At 30.0% G+C, this 17,410-nt stretch overlaps 3 protein-coding genes across 4 annotated transcripts in view; 2 read left to right on the top strand and 1 right to left on the bottom strand.

Annotated features, from left to right (window-relative positions):
- The first annotated feature begins 5,918 nt into the window (after nucleotides 1-5,918).
- Nucleotides 5,919-7,969, top strand: LOC122524067 (damage-control phosphatase ARMT1-like). Of its 2 annotated transcripts, XM_043646134.1 has the most exons (7): nucleotides 5,919-5,980; nucleotides 6,073-6,232; nucleotides 6,332-6,437; nucleotides 6,518-6,765; nucleotides 6,850-7,035; nucleotides 7,108-7,510; nucleotides 7,589-7,969. In XM_043646134.1, the coding sequence occupies exons 1-7, from the start codon at nucleotides 5,965-5,967 to the stop codon at nucleotides 7,943-7,945; spliced, it is 1,476 nt and encodes a 491-aa protein (XP_043502069.1). In that variant the 5' UTR covers nucleotides 5,919-5,964; the 3' UTR covers nucleotides 7,946-7,969. The 2 variants fall into 2 exon arrangements, with proteins under 2 accessions (XP_043502069.1, XP_043502068.1); XM_043646133.1 differs by lacking the exon at nucleotides 5,919-5,980 and having other exon boundaries at nucleotides 5,987-6,232.
- Nucleotides 7,970-11,370: 3,401 nt separating this feature from the next.
- On the bottom strand, nucleotides 11,371-14,270 carry LOC122524066 (Golgi phosphoprotein 3 homolog sauron). Its single transcript, XM_043646132.1, has 4 exons — nucleotides 13,405-14,270; nucleotides 13,074-13,320; nucleotides 12,812-12,987; nucleotides 11,371-12,360 (listed from the first exon to the last, which is right to left on the bottom strand). The coding sequence occupies exons 1-4, from the start codon at nucleotides 13,651-13,653 to the stop codon at nucleotides 12,112-12,114; spliced, it is 921 nt and encodes a 306-aa protein (XP_043502067.1). The 5' UTR covers nucleotides 13,654-14,270; the 3' UTR covers nucleotides 11,371-12,111.
- Nucleotides 14,271-15,527: 1,257 nt separating this feature from the next.
- Nucleotides 15,528-17,410, top strand: part of LOC122524493 (inaD-like protein) — a 34,154-nt gene continuing 32,271 nt past the window's right edge. Inside the window, exon 1 of the mRNA XM_043646809.1 lies at nucleotides 15,528-15,926. The gene's annotated coding sequence lies outside the window, so the exon portion shown is untranslated. The remainder of the gene's footprint in view (nucleotides 15,927-17,410) is intronic.

Here is a 17,410-nt window from a genome sequence, read left to right as displayed (position 1 = left end):
TGCTCACAATGCATGGCATTGTTAGGCACGAAGGAAACAGAAGAATTGTTATCTTATCTGGCAACAGACTTATCGGGCAACAGACACACATGCACAACATAGTATAGCGGCACGCACAGTTTCAAAAACCTGCGCCAAAAACCCGCCCCATGCTTGCTTTTATATGTGTGTTGTATGTGTTGCCCGATAAGTCCGTAACAATTCTTCTGTTTCCTACGTTGTCTAAAAACGCTATGTATTGTGGGCAATACCTAAAAATTGCTAACAATACCGAATTTCCTACTTTTCTGGTAACGTATATAATATATAAGCATCTGAGTGAATGAGAGAGAGGGGCGGGGAAGAGAAAATGAGAAAGAGAAAGAGAGAAAGAAAATTAGCTGACGTCCTGGTACATCTGCACGTGCAAATACTAAATACAACTGACATGATCTCTTTTCTATTCTTGATTTTAATAAGAACGCTTTGTTGTTTATATCAACTAATGTAACGTTTTTAATTTTTTATTTTGTTGTTTACATATTCTCTCTCTTCCTTTCTCTCTCTCCCTTTCTCGAGTAAAAGTTCTCTTCGTGTTTTTAAATAAAGAAACAAACTTACTTTCATAATATTCAAAAGCTACAAATAAATTCCATCGTTTTCTCAGCTATGCGTTTTTTTAATCCTTGATATTCTTGTCAATCATAAATGATGCATTTAAAATCTTTTGATAATCTGAAACATTCAACATCGGATTAGTAAAAAATAGAATGAATATTATATGCGAGTATATATAAAAATCAAATATTATAATTACGGAAGATATAAGATCGATAACAACTATTATTTAATAAAAGATCATTAATAGAAATTATAATAAAATATATTTTATCAATTAAAATTGTAAAAACTAAGTAAGAGAATTATCACGAAATCGTTTTTTCCAACTTCATTATATAAAAATTTAAAACCTTCCGATCACGATTGAAAATTATTGTAAATAAATGAGAGAAAAATATTTCACAATTCCCGTGTAAAAATGTAATGTGAATTAAACAAATGCAATTACTATCGAGAGAGAAAATCCTAAAGCAAAGAGAAATTACATGGAAGTGATAGTGTGATTTATCTTAAAAAAAAGAAAGAAAAATAAATAAAAAAATAAAATAGAGGTAGAGAGAAAGAGAGAGAGAGAGAGAGAGAGAAACAGAAAATTATGTGATTACCATCGACTGTGGTTATATATATATATACATATACAGAAGAAATAAATTCATCTAATGTTGAAAAATTCATCGACGAGTTTATCGATCTAACTGAGATTTTGTAATTTCGCGTAGCTGCTTTCGAAAGTTCACGCCGGCAGCAGGTAAAATGGAAGAACTCGAGACAGAAAGAAAGAGGAGATAAACGAGAAAATCATGCCCTACGGTAAGAGTAACAAAGACAGAAAGAGAGAAAGAGAGAGAGAAAATGAAAAGAGAAATAAAGATAGAAAAATAGTAAGAAAAAGATAGAAAGAGAAAGAGAAAACGCGAAATGCTGGCTGGCACGTATTACGTAAGATACAAATTGACTTACGCCCTGTTTCGTATTAAACGCGAAAAGCAATCACCGAGAGGAGGTGGACTTCCTCGGGTGCAGTTTAAAACTAGCGATTCGATTCGATCGTTGAAGTTACTTTTTCCGTTTCTACCCTTCAACCCGCACACCCCTCTCCACCTCCTCCACCCCCAATCTCTCCCCCACTATACTTATTTCTCTTTCTCTTTAACGAAAAAGAAGTCTCTACAAGTTTCTACCAATTTTTTTTGTACTTCTTTTTATTTTTCTTCTTCTTTTTTTTCTTTTTGATTTCTTTTTTCCTCTCCAAGAACTATCTCTCTTTCTCTCTCTCTCTCTTACTTGGTTTTTCTTTCTGTTTCTCTATCCTGTCTAGGTGGAGGTCACAAGAGAAGTTAGAATCGACGTTACAATTCGATATATACGATTCAATAGAATTTTCTGTAAAAAGTGTGAGAGAAGGACTTGTATAACTGCAATTAAACAGACGTTTTTCACCGGTAAAACACCGGATTTAATTCAACGGCTTTCGCAAAGGCATGGAATTCAAAGATATATATATATATATATATACATATTTTTTTTTGTTCCTCCTATTTCTTTTTCCTAAGGATAAAGAAAGAAAGTAAGTGAAAGTTCTCGCGGTGAAAACGGAAAAAAATGATACGAAAGAGACGAATTCTAAAGAATCTTCACATTTTTCTAGAATATTTCAATAATTAGATATTATAAATTTGTATATTTTACTTTGCAACTTATAAATTCTTAAAAAATTTCATGAAAGGAATCATTTGAAACATCTATATAAGAGTTAGTTTAAGTTTATAAAATGTTTTATCTTTTTTAACAATACATACGTACATTTATAATATAACAAAAATAGAATCATTAATATTATGTACTATTTAGATTTAATAGTACATAATTCCTACATTTATTGCCTCATCTATTGCTATAATTTTATATTATATATGTTAAATAATTCACTTTGTGTGCAATACAATGTACAATGTTTCTATTCGTATCTGGTTTTAATACTAATTAATAATTATTAAATATAAGAAAAATAGCTTGTTTTTCTAAAATAAAAATCCTCTATTTATTGTTTATACGTATAGAAAGAAAATATATCCTTAAAACGACGAAATCATCGTTGCTTAATGGAAAAAGGAAGCTCCCCTTCCGTTAGATCGAAAACAATCGAGCACTTGGTAACTCGAAGTAATTTTACATGGGCTGCCACGCAAGGAAGCGTTTTCTCCTCTTGAAGAAAAAGAAGTAGAAGTAGAAGAAGAAGAAGAAGAAGTAGAAGAAGAAGTAAAGGAAACTTCAGTAGCAGCCCGTTTTCGGCGATTCTTGAAAGTAGGGACGTGTACGGAGTACTTTCTCTCTCTTTCCCCACTCTCTTTCTTTCTCTCTCTCTCTCTCTTTCTCTCTTTCTCTACTTAGACAATGTGATATTAATTATAATTAACTGCCATTCAGGAAAGTTTCGCGAACAATTCTGCGGTATTACGTCCGCCGGTAATAATGAACTTGCAGCTTTCCTATCATTTACATTCTCCCTAATTCAACCTGAGCTTCCTGTACAACGCAATGCTAACTTTCTCTCTATGTGCGTTTCTCCTTGTCTATGTGTGTACAAGAAAGAAAGAGAAAGAGAGAGAAAATCGAATAACTTTTTGTAACTATCCAATGTCTTTCAGAGCATGCAAATCTTATTGCTCGAAGAAAGATTTCTACGAACAGAGAACATCCCAATTAAATTTTCACGATCTTTTACGTACATTTTAATTACATATCCCCACCCCCACTTTCTCTCTCTCTCCCTTTTTTTCTTTTTCTTCTCATTTCAATCTAAACACTGTCGATGTCTCATTAAATGACGTTTAAATGATCAAACGAATGGAAACGTGTGTTTTCGTAAAATAATTTTATAAATTCGTATTTTTTCTTTATTTGTTATGCTGATATTTTTTACAAATTGTCTTCTAATTTCACTTTTGTTAGAATTTTTTATATGATTTGAATCGTTCGAACTATAGATTCCAATTAAACGTAAAGATATTGAAATAGGATTCGAGAATCGATAAGAATCTTTAAATATCTCTAGGAATAATCTGAAATTATAAGAAAATAAATCGTTAATGATAAGAGAGATTCAATGTCGAGTTTCTTGCCAACAATAATTACTACAATGCAATACCACAGACATTGTTAGAACTGGGTGGTATGGTTTTGATATCCCAAGACTTCCTCGTTGTTCTTCATTTCGAAAATTGCAGTTAGCCATGTGGTCGACGTATTTAATGATTTTCCTGTTCAAATTTGTCATAAGCTTTCTCGTTAATCGATTTTAACCATTACTAACAAAAAAAGCCGAAAAGAAATAACATTATGAAGTAAAAAAGAAAGTTGCTTCGTTGAAATTTCACAACAACCTTTTTTATTTATTAATTTCAATATATTTTAAAAATGATCTGCGCAAACAATATAAATAAAAATAAAAAAGAAAAAAGAAAATAACAAAAACTCTGTTTTTGAGAAAAAGAAGACGAATAGTTTTAGTAAAGTAAAAGAAATAATTTCATATGTATACGAACCTTGACGAGAGTATAAACTATTGTAATACTATTTTATACGCTTAAAAAAAAAAAGTTACGAATTAAAGATAGAATATCTGTATTCAAATTTTATAACATCTTCGTGCATTAATTAATTTATACTTTAAAAATGATCTAACGATCTAACTAAAAAAAAAGATAAAAAATAAAAGAAAAAATAATAAAAATCCTACTTTTGACGTTCGAGCAAAATAAAACACACACATAGAAAAAAAGAAGAAGAATAATGGTTTCGTTAAAGTAAATAAAAAAAATTTCATACATAAGTGAATCTTCATGGAAGGAAGGGTAGACGGTGTGGTGTAGTGGTTGCGTTGTTTTCAAGGGAGTGTAGTTCTTGGAGCGAATAAAAGAAGGTAAAATTTGATAGGGGATGATCGTAAAGCATAAAGTGAGATAGATAGATGGAAGTAGAGATAGAGATAGAGATAGAGATAAAGATAGAGATAGAGATAGAGATAGAGATAGAGATAGAGATAGAGATAGAAATAGAGATAGAGATAGAGATAGTGAGAGATGGAAGACAAATCCAGTTTGGAGCTTGCACACGCTTGGCCATATTGTTGGAATTCATGGGTCGCGGGTTATGCCGCATTCGGTGGTATGTAGTAATTAGCAACATTGCTCCGAGATATCCCAAAGGTGGTAGCTCGAGAGAGTGGGAAGGCTCGAGCATCGCCAGTTTCCGCAGATTTCATTCTCTACCGAAGATATGACCTAACTTTCCCCCTTCATTTTCTCGATTATTATTAACGAAACGGGGAAACACGGTAGTAGACATTTTCATTATCAATTTTCCTAAACACGCATAATCTATCGATCAGACCTATTAAAAGAACTTCTACCTCGCCTTATTTATCGAGTAATTTTTTATTCGCTTCTATTTATTATTGGGTCAGTGACTTTTATGCGAACACTTTTTATCAAGAATGTGAATAAAAGTTTCTATAATAAAATATTAATAGAACAACCCTGACTCAAATCTTCGTTTTATATTAGAAATATTATTAAAACAGAGTAGCTAATAATTTATTTATATTTAACAAGATAATTATACGCGTTGACCATATATTTTTCTTTTTTTTTTTCAAATACTGAGCAAATAAGTAAAAAGTATTTTCTATCTTGGTAATTTTTTTTTCTTCTTCTTTCTTTTTCTTTTTTATTTTTTTATTTTTTTGTTTTTTTTTTTCTTTAATGAGAAGACGGGAGAAGAAACAAACAACACTATAGTGACAAAAGTCATTTAATAATTTGCATTCCTAAACTCGAAAAAAAACTAACGAAGGAAAGTTCGAGAGAAATAACGAGTAGAAGAAGAGTGGTTTTGCCGTTTGCAATCTTCCGACTAAAGTTTATCAACCTCGTAAGGTTATCTGTAATTGAATTATCGTTTTAGTTTAGAGTTTTAGATACTGACAAAAAGCAAGTGAAGGAGAGAGAGAGAGAGAGAGAGAGAGAGAGAAGAGAAAATATCTCTACGAAATAGGATCCTCCTTTTCTCTCTCTCTCTCTCTCTCTCTCTTTCTCTCTCTCTTTTTTCTTAATTTTTTCTAACATGCGCTTAAAACACCATCTTATAAAATAATTAATGACTTAAAAACATCATTGTACAATGATTTATAAATAATTTCTTTTATAAATCATTGTGATATTGGAATTTAGAAAATCACCCATAATTCATACTTTCTACTAATCGATTGATCGAAGCGTCGACGCGGGAAAATTTCAAACGGCCTCGCTATTGCGCATGCACGAAGTAAATGATTTCCATGTATAAGCTAACAACCAAACGTGAATGACATTGAGAAAAAGTAAGTATACCCTACAAACAAACATGGGGTTATGTAATATTAATTTAATGTGATCGTAGATATGAAAGAGAATCTTCCTACATGTCTTTTAGGCACAAACATTAATCATTTGTTATTTGAGTGTCTCCTGTTAATGACAATGGCTACAAATGGAAAAAAAATCATGTCGATTAGATCTACTTCATTAGAGATTGCTAATCTACAGGATACCCTAACACCTATTGGTGTACGTCTTTCTGGAACTTATATGCGGTAAGTATAATCTACTGAATTTAATTATTCAATCTTTTTCTTTTTTATTCAAAAATTCAATCAAAAAGTTTTGGATTTTGTTTCTACTATGTGTTGCAGGAGTTTTGCTTATGTTACGCTTAAGGATAGATTACCTATAATATTAACAAAAATAATAGACAACTTTAGTCGTAATAAAGAACAAATCGAACTAAAATATGGACAGGTGAATGTTACTTTAATTGTGATTTATAATATGTATTCCAATGTCATGGATTTTATTAATACTATTTCTATGTGTCGCAGGAAGCTATTCAAGAGGTTAAACAAATAGTTGGATTTATAAGTCAATTGAAGAATGAGATCGTTACTAATAAACCTTTGAAAATATTACCAATGACAGAGAACGATAATGACAATGATGCGCATCTCTGGAACAAGTACCTGGAAGATAAAACTGAAAAAGAAGGAACCACACCGACTTGGTTTAATACAGAGTGGTTGTACTGCGAATGCTACATGTATCGTACTCTCATGCAAAAATTTCTTCTCATGTATGTTTAAAAAATACAACAAAGCAACATATGACATTTTTTTAAATCATAGAGATTTGCGTGATATGATTTATAATTTTACAGGAATGCTTTGCGTATGTATGATCCGTTTCAAGAACAGAAAAGAAACGCTTTTATTAATTCCTTGATTACTATAAAACTTTTAAGCAAGTACTTGTTAAATATCGTGGATAAATCTAAATTAATAGAAGGAGCAGAAAAGAAAGAAGGATTCATTAAATTCGTTCAATTAAATCTATGGGGGAACAGGTAAGACCTATATTCCTATGAATATTTTATATACATATACATAAAAGATTATTTATTTTATTATTTCTTCAGATGCGATTTATCTCTAAGCGCAGGATCTGATATTAGTCAAACTAGTAATCCTGTAGACCAATTACCAGCTCTTTACAATGATGTACTCGTTGATGCAACTGATTTTGCTTGGCAAATTCTTAATAAACAAAAAGCGAACGATTCTAATATCGTGGACATGGTATTAGACAACGCAGGATATGAACTTTTCACAGATATATGTTTAGCGATCTTCCTAGTTCAATTTGGATTAGCTGGAAAAATTCGATTTTATGTCAAACGTTATCCTTGGTACGTAAGCGATACCACTACCTCTGATTTTCATTGGACATTGGATTATATGAGAAATTCTTCTAATCTGGACTTAGAAAGAATAGCGAATCTATCTTACAATTACTTAAAAAGCAATACCTGGACCATCGAGGTAATAATATGCGTACAATTAAATTATTTCATATACACACAATACGTAAAGTATTTAATATTTATTATATCTATACAGGAAGAATCTTATTGGACAGGTCCTTATGATTTTGCAGAAATGAAAGAAAAGGATAAAGTATTATATGCCAAATTATCAGATGCTAAATTAGTTATATTTAAAGGAGATTTAAATTATAGAAAATTATTAGGTGATATCAATTGGGAATATTCAACATCGTTTATAGAAGCATTGAGAGGTTTCCGTCCAACTAATATTTTAAGTTTGAGAACAATAAAGTCTGACGTTTGTGTTGGATTACCACCTGGAAAAGGTAAATTGTTATACAATAAAGATGTAAATTGGATGATTACTGGTCAATATGGTCTCATTCAGGCAACTATCGAAAGCAGTTGTAATTGTTCTACCGTATGTTAATAAACAAAATATACATCTCGGAAATAATATTATTATTATTAAAATCTACGAAAATCAAAAGAGAAAATTTTTCAGATTCTATATACATATATATTATTCTATATATATATGTACGCATAAGAATTTGTAATTTATCTTGATTCATGTAAATATTTTAAAAGTAAAGTATCGATGTCGATGTACGTGTAGATTTACTGAATCTTATAAACTTTTTCTATTGTACATTTCTTTTTTTATTACTCTATTTTATTTAAAACAAACGTTATTGTATAAATTTTCATTTTAAATATAGTACAAATCGAAACAAAGTAAATAATGTATAGACTGATAAAATGGAAATTATATAATTGTGATAATATCAAATTTTTAAACTTATTTTTCTCGAAAAATAAGCCTTATACGAATAAATTTTATTCCACATTTTCGATTTAGTTTTTTGTGTAAAATCACTTTCTGCTCGCTTGTCATCAATTACAGTACACTCTATATATATACAAGAAAACAATCAATACTTTTTACAATTACATTTTTCATAATTGGATTAATCGGTCTAACGAAAGTGATTATTTGTATGGATCAAATTTTCTAAGAAAAAAAAAGAAAAAATAGTCTTCTTTTTTTAAAAAACTAATATTAAAATGATTTTGAGATATATTATCAGCAATATTTAATTTATTACATTCAATACATGTTTATAATGGTAATGATAATAATAATATAATAATAATAATAATAATAATAATAATAATAATAATTTTAATAATAATAATAATCTATTTTCCTGTGAATAGATAATATTCTTCTAATCTATAAACGTTCGTTTGTACACGGCGATGTATGATAATATGTATCTCAAATGAGAAGAAATAAAAAATATCTTTTTAAATGAAAAATATTGTCGCTATAATTTTTTTTAACCGGTCCTGAAAAAAACGCAGGATAGATCGCAACCATATAAATTTTCGATTCAAATATATAAACGCATATATATAAATTCTACAAATTGCAATTGGAATGAATTTATAATTGATCGGAAGATGATTTATTTAAAATTTTTTTTTTAAATACAAATGGCGCGATCGTATCAATGCGATTATGTCTCTTCAATATATATTTATATTTATATATATGCGTACATATATAATATATCCCTAGTACTTACAGTTCGTTCTTTTTGCTTTAATCATACTTTTCTTTCTCTTTTTTTTTCTTTATTATTCACATGCCTTTATACAATATTTATTTTAATTATTGTGTATTTATTCCAAGCATCATACAATTATTTCCTTAGAATCAATGTGTTAAGACTGTTAAATATACACACATCTCTTTTTTAATAACCACAGTACCGATAGTTTAATCTTGTAAAAGCAAAAGAAAAAAAATATATAATATTTATAAGACTTAAGTATACGTACATGTATATGCGTGATTTTTCTTTTTTTTTTTTACTGATAATATATAAAAAACGTTTTACCAGCGCAACACATGTTTCAATGGTACGGTATGTACTATTCTACAAAGATTTCTCATTTAGTTATTTTCTCATTTATACAGTAATACACTTATATCGTACACAAAAAAAAACAAAATAAAAAAAATAGTTTCATTTCTTTTAATATATGTTATATTTCTTGTAATCTCTATTATAATAATAAAGATATATTACATATAGAAGTGCAACTGAAATAATAAATCTCGATTAACAGTAATTTGTATATAATGCATTATTTACAAGTGATTTACAGTGATCAAACAAATGGGATAGAATTTTAGAAAATATATTTGATTTTTATTTCACCTAGATTTTGATCATATTTTCTTGCTTTAATATTCTATTATTATTGTTGCTGTTGTTGTTATTGTTGCTGTTGTGTTATATGATTTATACTCGTAATGAAATTACCCCTGCTTTTTTTGTTTTTTATTTTTTAAAAAAAGAACAGAGTTTATTCTACAGATCTTAAAATAAATAATTAAATCTCTCTTTTTCTCCTTTGACAATTATACTTTCATATAATCAGACTATTATCCAAAATGGCGATGCATAGAAAATTTTATTTGTTTGTTATGTTAAATTTTTCTCCAACGGAGTAATAATAATTTAAAAAAAAGACCTTTACTTATTTCTTAGATAAGGTCTCTAGATTAAAAATCTAAGACCTTAGATTTTTTCTAGTTTTAATTTAATTGAAGATATCAACGAAATTTTGCCATTGTAACGAATTCTTTGTTGTATTCCATGTAGCAATAGCAAAATTATAATCATTTTTGTAAATACACAAATATTATTAACAATAAAAAATTAATGAAAATTTTTACGTTCAGTACGATCAAATATTTCAATAAAAAACGAAATAAATCTTTTTTTTATTAATTAGAAGTTTCCTAAATATATAAATGGCATTATTACAAATTTATTGAAAATACATGTACGTCATAGTTTAAGATGCTATTGTATGGAAACATGTATTGTAATATTGTGTATTTTTTTTATCATTGGAGAAACAAAAATTCAAAATCTTCAACCAAGTGGCAGTAGAGCGTCCTTTTTAAATATATAAATCTATATTATCTATAACAAATTTGCTTAATCAATCCTAAATCATTTTACATTTAATTTGAAAATTAACAAAAAATAAAAAGAAAAAGAAAATTTTTGTAAAAATAAATTATAAAATGTTTATAATTTATAAAATTTTCACACGCAATTTAAACAACTAATAACAAAGTAAAAAATAATAAATGCCCAACGAACTAATAGCAGCTACATTTGCTTGTTCAGTAAGCTACTATAGCAAGATAAAATATATCGATAAGTATACTATAATTGAACTATTATAGATATTTGTATCCCCTTTGAATGGACAGTTAATAAAATATTACAAACTAGTAAAGACAAAAAGAACTTAATTACATTTAAAAATACATTAATATTATTACGATTATTAAAATACTCGAATAATTGTTTTGCAGCCTGTGTTTAAAAAAAAAAAAAAAAAAAAGCAAAATACTAAATAATAATATAATTCACCGAATACTTTGTTTAAATTAATACTTTTACAACGACGACTAACTTACTAGTAATAATTTAAAATCTACAAAATGTAAATTGAATTCACCGTATTTCCCTCGATATTTCATTTATATAAATAAACCTCTTTTTTTAAAATAACTACTTTTAATAAACAAACGATATTTAATAATTTTCTACAATGTTATTTTTATACAAGCATCCGAATAAAAATCTACATCTAAAAAGAGTAATGCATACGTGTTAATAGTTATTAATATTATTATGTCTATTTAGGTATGATAGTACGGCACTGACATTTTTATCATTAACATTTGCATTGCATGATTTCTATAAAACCAAAATACAAAATATAATTTATGCAAAGTTATTTGAAACGTTGAAAAAAATATTTTCTTATATAAAATAGCATAATACGAATGATATGTGTCAAAAAAAATAATTGCTATACTGCCACCCAGCGATCTTATAAATCTGTGCTTCGATTTGAAAGGAACTTCACTAGGAGAGATATACCCAAATGCAATATGGATGCCCGTAGGGAGGGACATTATTGAATTATAACTTAGTATAATATTTCCAATTTACTATACCGCCTTTTATATTATCTTTTATTCTTAAGTGACAATCAATGATGGTAGCAAATAACATAATAGATAGAATTCGCCGTATATAAAAGGCCATATCTACAAATATTATATATGTGAAAATTCTATACAAAATGGTAGATACTAAATATTTAATAAGAAAATTCTTTATGATGGAGAATGTTTTCTTTTATTTCTTTTTTTTTTTATCAAACCCTACATGGCACTAAATCACACTCCAAGTGCACATTCACACATGGAATTTCGTTACTTTGTGATATTTCAAATCTGAACCTAATACACAGGGTTCAGTTATCAAAGTTATTAAATAATAATGAAAATGACTAATATATATGTCCTAACACTGCATTTGGGCGCAGTCAAGTTATGTTATTTGGTCTGAATCATATGATTGTAAGAATGATTTCTCATTAACTATTTCTTTTGAAGTATTACAACTAAAAGGACATGCAAAATTGGTAATCCCACTGTTCGCACTATTATCCAATGTTTATAAGTTACATTTTAAATTAATGAAAACTGTGTTACTTAGTGAATGCGGCGAACACAGCCCATAATACAGGATTGGCATTAGGCTTAGCAGCTTCAGCTTCAAAATCTAGATCCAACAACGTTCGAACTCGGCGCATTGCTACTTCATAATCGTCATCGCAGAGAGGTGCAAATGCATTCTCTAATACGTCAGCCGCATGGGCTAAAATCACTAATGCTAACGTCCGCCTATCCATACGACCAGCATCGTTTACCCAACGACCTAACACAGCTTCCTGAATCTGTAAATAAAATATTACTGCTCCATAAACATAACAATTTTATAATCTAAACTATGCCACTTATACATTAAAAGCTAATATACGATAATTGTATGATTTCTGCGACAATAATATTAGAAGAGGAACAAAAAGAAGAAAATAGATAATGCATTCCAAATCGTATACTGAAAATACCAAAAAAGAAATAATTTTTCTAAAAAAAGATGCATAAATAGAAGATACACGTTAACTTTTGTAACAGAAGTAAGGAAACTGCTACGAATGATATTTCTTTATCATTTTAGAGACTATTATGAACATCCAATTTAGACAATGGAATACAACCAAAGAGATAAGATATTAGTTCCGTTACAATAAAGTATATGCATGTATTAGGTCTAATATCAAAAGCATAAAAAGATAGCTGTAAATAAATATTATAAATACATATATAATAAAAAATATGAATTACCTTTTTAACAAGACGACTTTTGGCGAGGTTATCGGTAAGAGGATGAGTTGTCATATCGAAGAGTAAGAAGTTCTGTTTTTCTGTGGTTAATACGCTTTTTTCAACAAGGTTCTTAGCTAATCTTTCTCTAACGTTTTTTAATTGATAACGAAGCTTCAAAGGATTCCACGTCTCACCTATAACAGTCGATACGATGAGCCATAAAAGAAAAGTTAAAGTATTATGTTCAAAGTCAAGGAAAATTTATAGATTATTAACAGACCACTTAAATATTCTATCCAACTTGGAACGGTCTCTGGAGGATTAGTATCTTTTAAATGTTTCAACGCTTCGTCCAACAAGACATCACCTGTAGGCGCATCATTTTTCAAGAGAAGTTTCCTCGAGAGCAAACCTTTCTTACGCATACCAGCTTTTTCTAATTCAACACGACCACGGAATCCAAGCTCTGCCAAAATGCATCCGCGCAAGCCTGAGCTTATGCAGTCGTTCCAAAAGGATGTGTAACCCTAGGAAGCAATAAAAAAACAAACTGTTACAGAACAATAAAAAAAGGAACTACAACAAAAGATTTAAAGATTGAATGTCCTCACCTCCTTGTCTTTGAGACCAAGGAGTAAGACTTCTTCCATAAGAGTCAACCTAGTTTCTTTATCAGAATCATCGTCTATCGTAGGATTGGAATTAAGGTCTTTTTGAGATGAACAGTTAGTGTCCATACCGTTACCAGATGATTTTTCATTGTGACCAAGGTCGTTGGAACCATCCTGGCCGAGTCCACTACTGCTGCTGCTACTGTTAACCACTCTTCTTCTCTGCACCAACCCGTCACCTCGATTCATCCTTTGGAAGCAAATTTACGCACCTTTTGCGATATTGTCCGCGTGTCAGATACGCCACCGTGTCGGCCTCCTCCTCCTCCTCCTCCTCACTTCTCTAAGATTAATTAAGCGGCTAACGTCTATCGTAAAGGTAATTAAAGTAAACCTCTCGCGGCATGTAGAGTAATAAGAGGTAAACACAATTCTGTTGACGTTTCTCTCGATACAACCATATCTGTTTTCCAAGATGGCCAGCTACCTCCCGCACGGTCGTTGCTTTTTTATTTCGCCACTAGGATGCTATCGTATATAGTACGACCTAACGAACGACATCAGCCTTATGATGAAGGAAAACTTCGTTTCAGACTTTTAATCTGCGATAACGTAACACGATTGAAAGTTATTCTTCTTCTTTACTCTCCTACTCCTCCTAATATTCCTCCCACTTCTCTTTTTATCAACTATGAGATTTCTATAAATAATCTTCTTCACTCGATTGGAACAAAATATTTATTTCGATCTTTAATCTTAAATCGAAATCACCTCGTAATTTGGAAACCGATCGCGAACGACGTAACCCGTGACCGTAATTGTTCAGAACGGAAGAATGTCCGTCAAAAGAGTGGTTGCCAAAAGCGCCATCGTCGCATGTCACGTGACTCAACCACCTATCACACGCGAGCTCCATCTCTTCTATCGACGCGCCAATTGAAGCGGCCATTTCAAATCTTTTCAAATTAAAAAATTTGTAAATTCGATTAGAAATAAAGATATTAACCAATAATTATTAATTTATATGTAATAATATTTATTACCATATCGAAGAAAATTATTATATTGATATAAAATCGAATAAATAATTGATTTAAATTTGATTTCATTTACTTTCTTATTGCTATCAATCGTAATTCAAGTTTTTAAAATAATAAGACTATGAAATTGAAGATAAATGATCAATGAACGATACTACATCCGAGTATGCGAATACGTGTGCTTAGATATATACGTACGTGCCTATTTTAAATCTGTTATTTAAATCTTTCCGTGCGTGACGTACTGAAAGTCTTAGCATATAATTTTTACTCGTACTTTATTCTTACCGTCAATCCTTAATCAGGAAATGGTTTGACACAAGATCGATTTTATTTCATGGGATCAAACAGAATGTTCGTGTATCGATTTGCGATTTGTCCTGCACCAATTATCGCCGTTTATCAGCACTGCCGAGAAATCATTGTGAATCCGCAATGCGGTACCTTTGAATTAATAAAGAACAAAAAAAATTGTATTTCTTGCGATATCAAGTTAGAAAATAGAATTAATTACAAATCCTATATTTTCTTCTTCAAAACTGTTATCGCATATAAGAAAGAAAAAGTAAAATTAAATTCTACGTGACAATAAAATTGTACCAATAATTTTGATGTATATAATATACTTTTATACAAAATTTATTCTTCCTCAAATAAAAAAAAAAAAGAACTGATGATTATACGATAATAATTTTTGTGTAATTAAAAATTGCTAATATTTTAAATCTGGTTTATGGCGTTGCTGTTACTTCGGTGTAGAACACAACGGATTAGTTGATTTTCTTTTCCTCCGTTATGTTTTCCTATTCAATAATGAAGATATATTGAATTTATTGCTACAGAAAAGAAAACGTATATTTCCAAATAAACAACAAAATTTTTTTAAATATATTTCGTTCGTAATTTAGAAAGAATTTGTTGCATTTGACGAAAAGAAAGTAACTTTTTTTTGTAAATAGATAGTCACGATCCATTGGACATCAGTTGTTCTCGTGTTAACCAGGTTCAGCACGGTAGTCAGAGAATCTTTTCACAAGAGAAAGAGAGAGTAGGGATAGAGCGAATGATTCCTTCGAGGAAGGCCCGCGAACGTACCGAGAGGCACTTTCAGTCGTTCGGACCCGCTCGCTCGGTGGAAGTGTCCAAGCCATTTCTCGAATCACAAATATACATACACATACGTATGAATGCAAACATAAGTATATATATTTCGATTGATTGCATTCGCGGTGTGATTCAAATTACCTCGAAAAGATAATTATATTTTTTTTGCCTTGTTTCTTCTTCATATTTATTTAACTTACGTGTACAAGCAAGTAGGCAAGCAAGAAATCAAAAAAGAAAGAAAGGGAGAGAGAAATAAATATTGAAAAAAAAAAACAATATAACAAGAAGAAGAAGAAGAAGGATTAAAGGATCAAGAAAGATGCTGCGTTTGGACCACCACTGAGCAGATCAGTTCTTCGTCAGTACAGGTGTCAGGTGAGTGAGCAAGATCAAAAGAACTTTATCAAAATCGTTATCGCGATCTTCGATGATAAAACTTATGTGTAAATATGTGTAGTTAAGTGCACGTGTGTGTTTGTGTTACCATTTCAAATATTAACTATGTCAACGAATAATATAAAAACGTCAGTAACAGAAATTTTTCCATTAAAAGAAATTTAATCTTGTCTTGATTAGCGAAACTTTTGGAGCGTGACATATTCGTGAATATTAATTATTTACTCCAATCCATGACGATTCTTTAATGGAAGAACAACTTTATTCAGAATAAAAAGAAACAGATAAATTTGATTTAGATTTAGATTGTAGAAACGGTAAATGTTCGATTAGTTTTATTCACACATTCGAATGAATAAATTTGAAAAAATGAGTTCGATAGAAATATACAACGTAAGATCGTAGATTCTTCATTGACGTTATCGTTTAAGTAAATTAGAACGGTGTCAATGCTATCGATTATTCATTGATTATTATCGCTCGTGTGTATGCGATAATTTTTTAAAGATACACAGTCTTATTGTTTAAGAATTTTACCGGCTAAACGAATTAACTCGTTATCGAAGTGACGTTACGTCTCTCGTGTCTAGCGAAACAAAAAAAAAGAAACAAAAAATCAAGAATGTGATTTAATTAATAATTAGTTAGAGAAGAGAGAATACATTTAGCCTCTCGTAATTCAGGATCTTCTTTCTTTCGTTCAGTAATCGTTCTTGTAAAAGCGAAATCATGGGAAAAAAATGCGTAACAATGTTGTTCGTCCTATTATTCATAATTAACGAAAGAAATAGTGACGTGTTATTTAATTATGTGAACACCCGGTATTACCACAGAGGATTCCACTTCAATTCGTCCTGACGTATAGACACTCACACATACTTACACACACAAACAAATACATATTATGCATATGTACGCAAGTATTTATCACTAAAATGAGGATCTACGGCCAGCTGATCCTCCTCCTCCGAGAGAAAAAGAGAACATCGATGACCCGCCGACGTTCGTATATTCTACTCGCTCGTTACATTTCAATTTGCATGAGGAATAAACAAAGTTCAAACGAAAATGGATTTGCAGGGAGCAATAAAACAAGAAATATCCTTACCGATAGGGATTCGTTAAAATGGACGTGACAATGGAATTCCATCCTTTTTTTTTTCTTTTCTTTTTTATATTTTGTATATTTAATTTTTTTTTTTTCATTTCCTTCTCGTTGCTGACCTTGCATAGGCAGGCAGGATACTTCAGTAAGGATTTTAACGACTTATCGTAAAACCTGAATCCCGAGAAAAATCAGAAACCTAAAAGGTCTTTGAAAATTTTCAAAACTTCATGTCGCGAACAATTCCTTAAGTATAATGATATAATATTAAGTAAAGGTTCTATTGAAACTCTGCTTGGAAACGTGCAACTTTGGAAAGTACTGGGATTTCGACGTAAGAAAAGAATTTAATAATCTA

This window comes from Polistes fuscatus, unplaced genomic scaffold (assembly GCF_010416935.1).
Source record: "Polistes fuscatus isolate 324 unplaced genomic scaffold, CU_Pfus_HIC Scaffold7, whole genome shotgun sequence".
NCBI classification, from domain to species: Eukaryota; Metazoa; Arthropoda; class Insecta; order Hymenoptera; family Vespidae; genus Polistes; species Polistes fuscatus.
The sequence above is the reverse complement of the archived record's forward strand: the minus strand, read 5'-3'. Positions and strand labels throughout refer to the sequence as shown.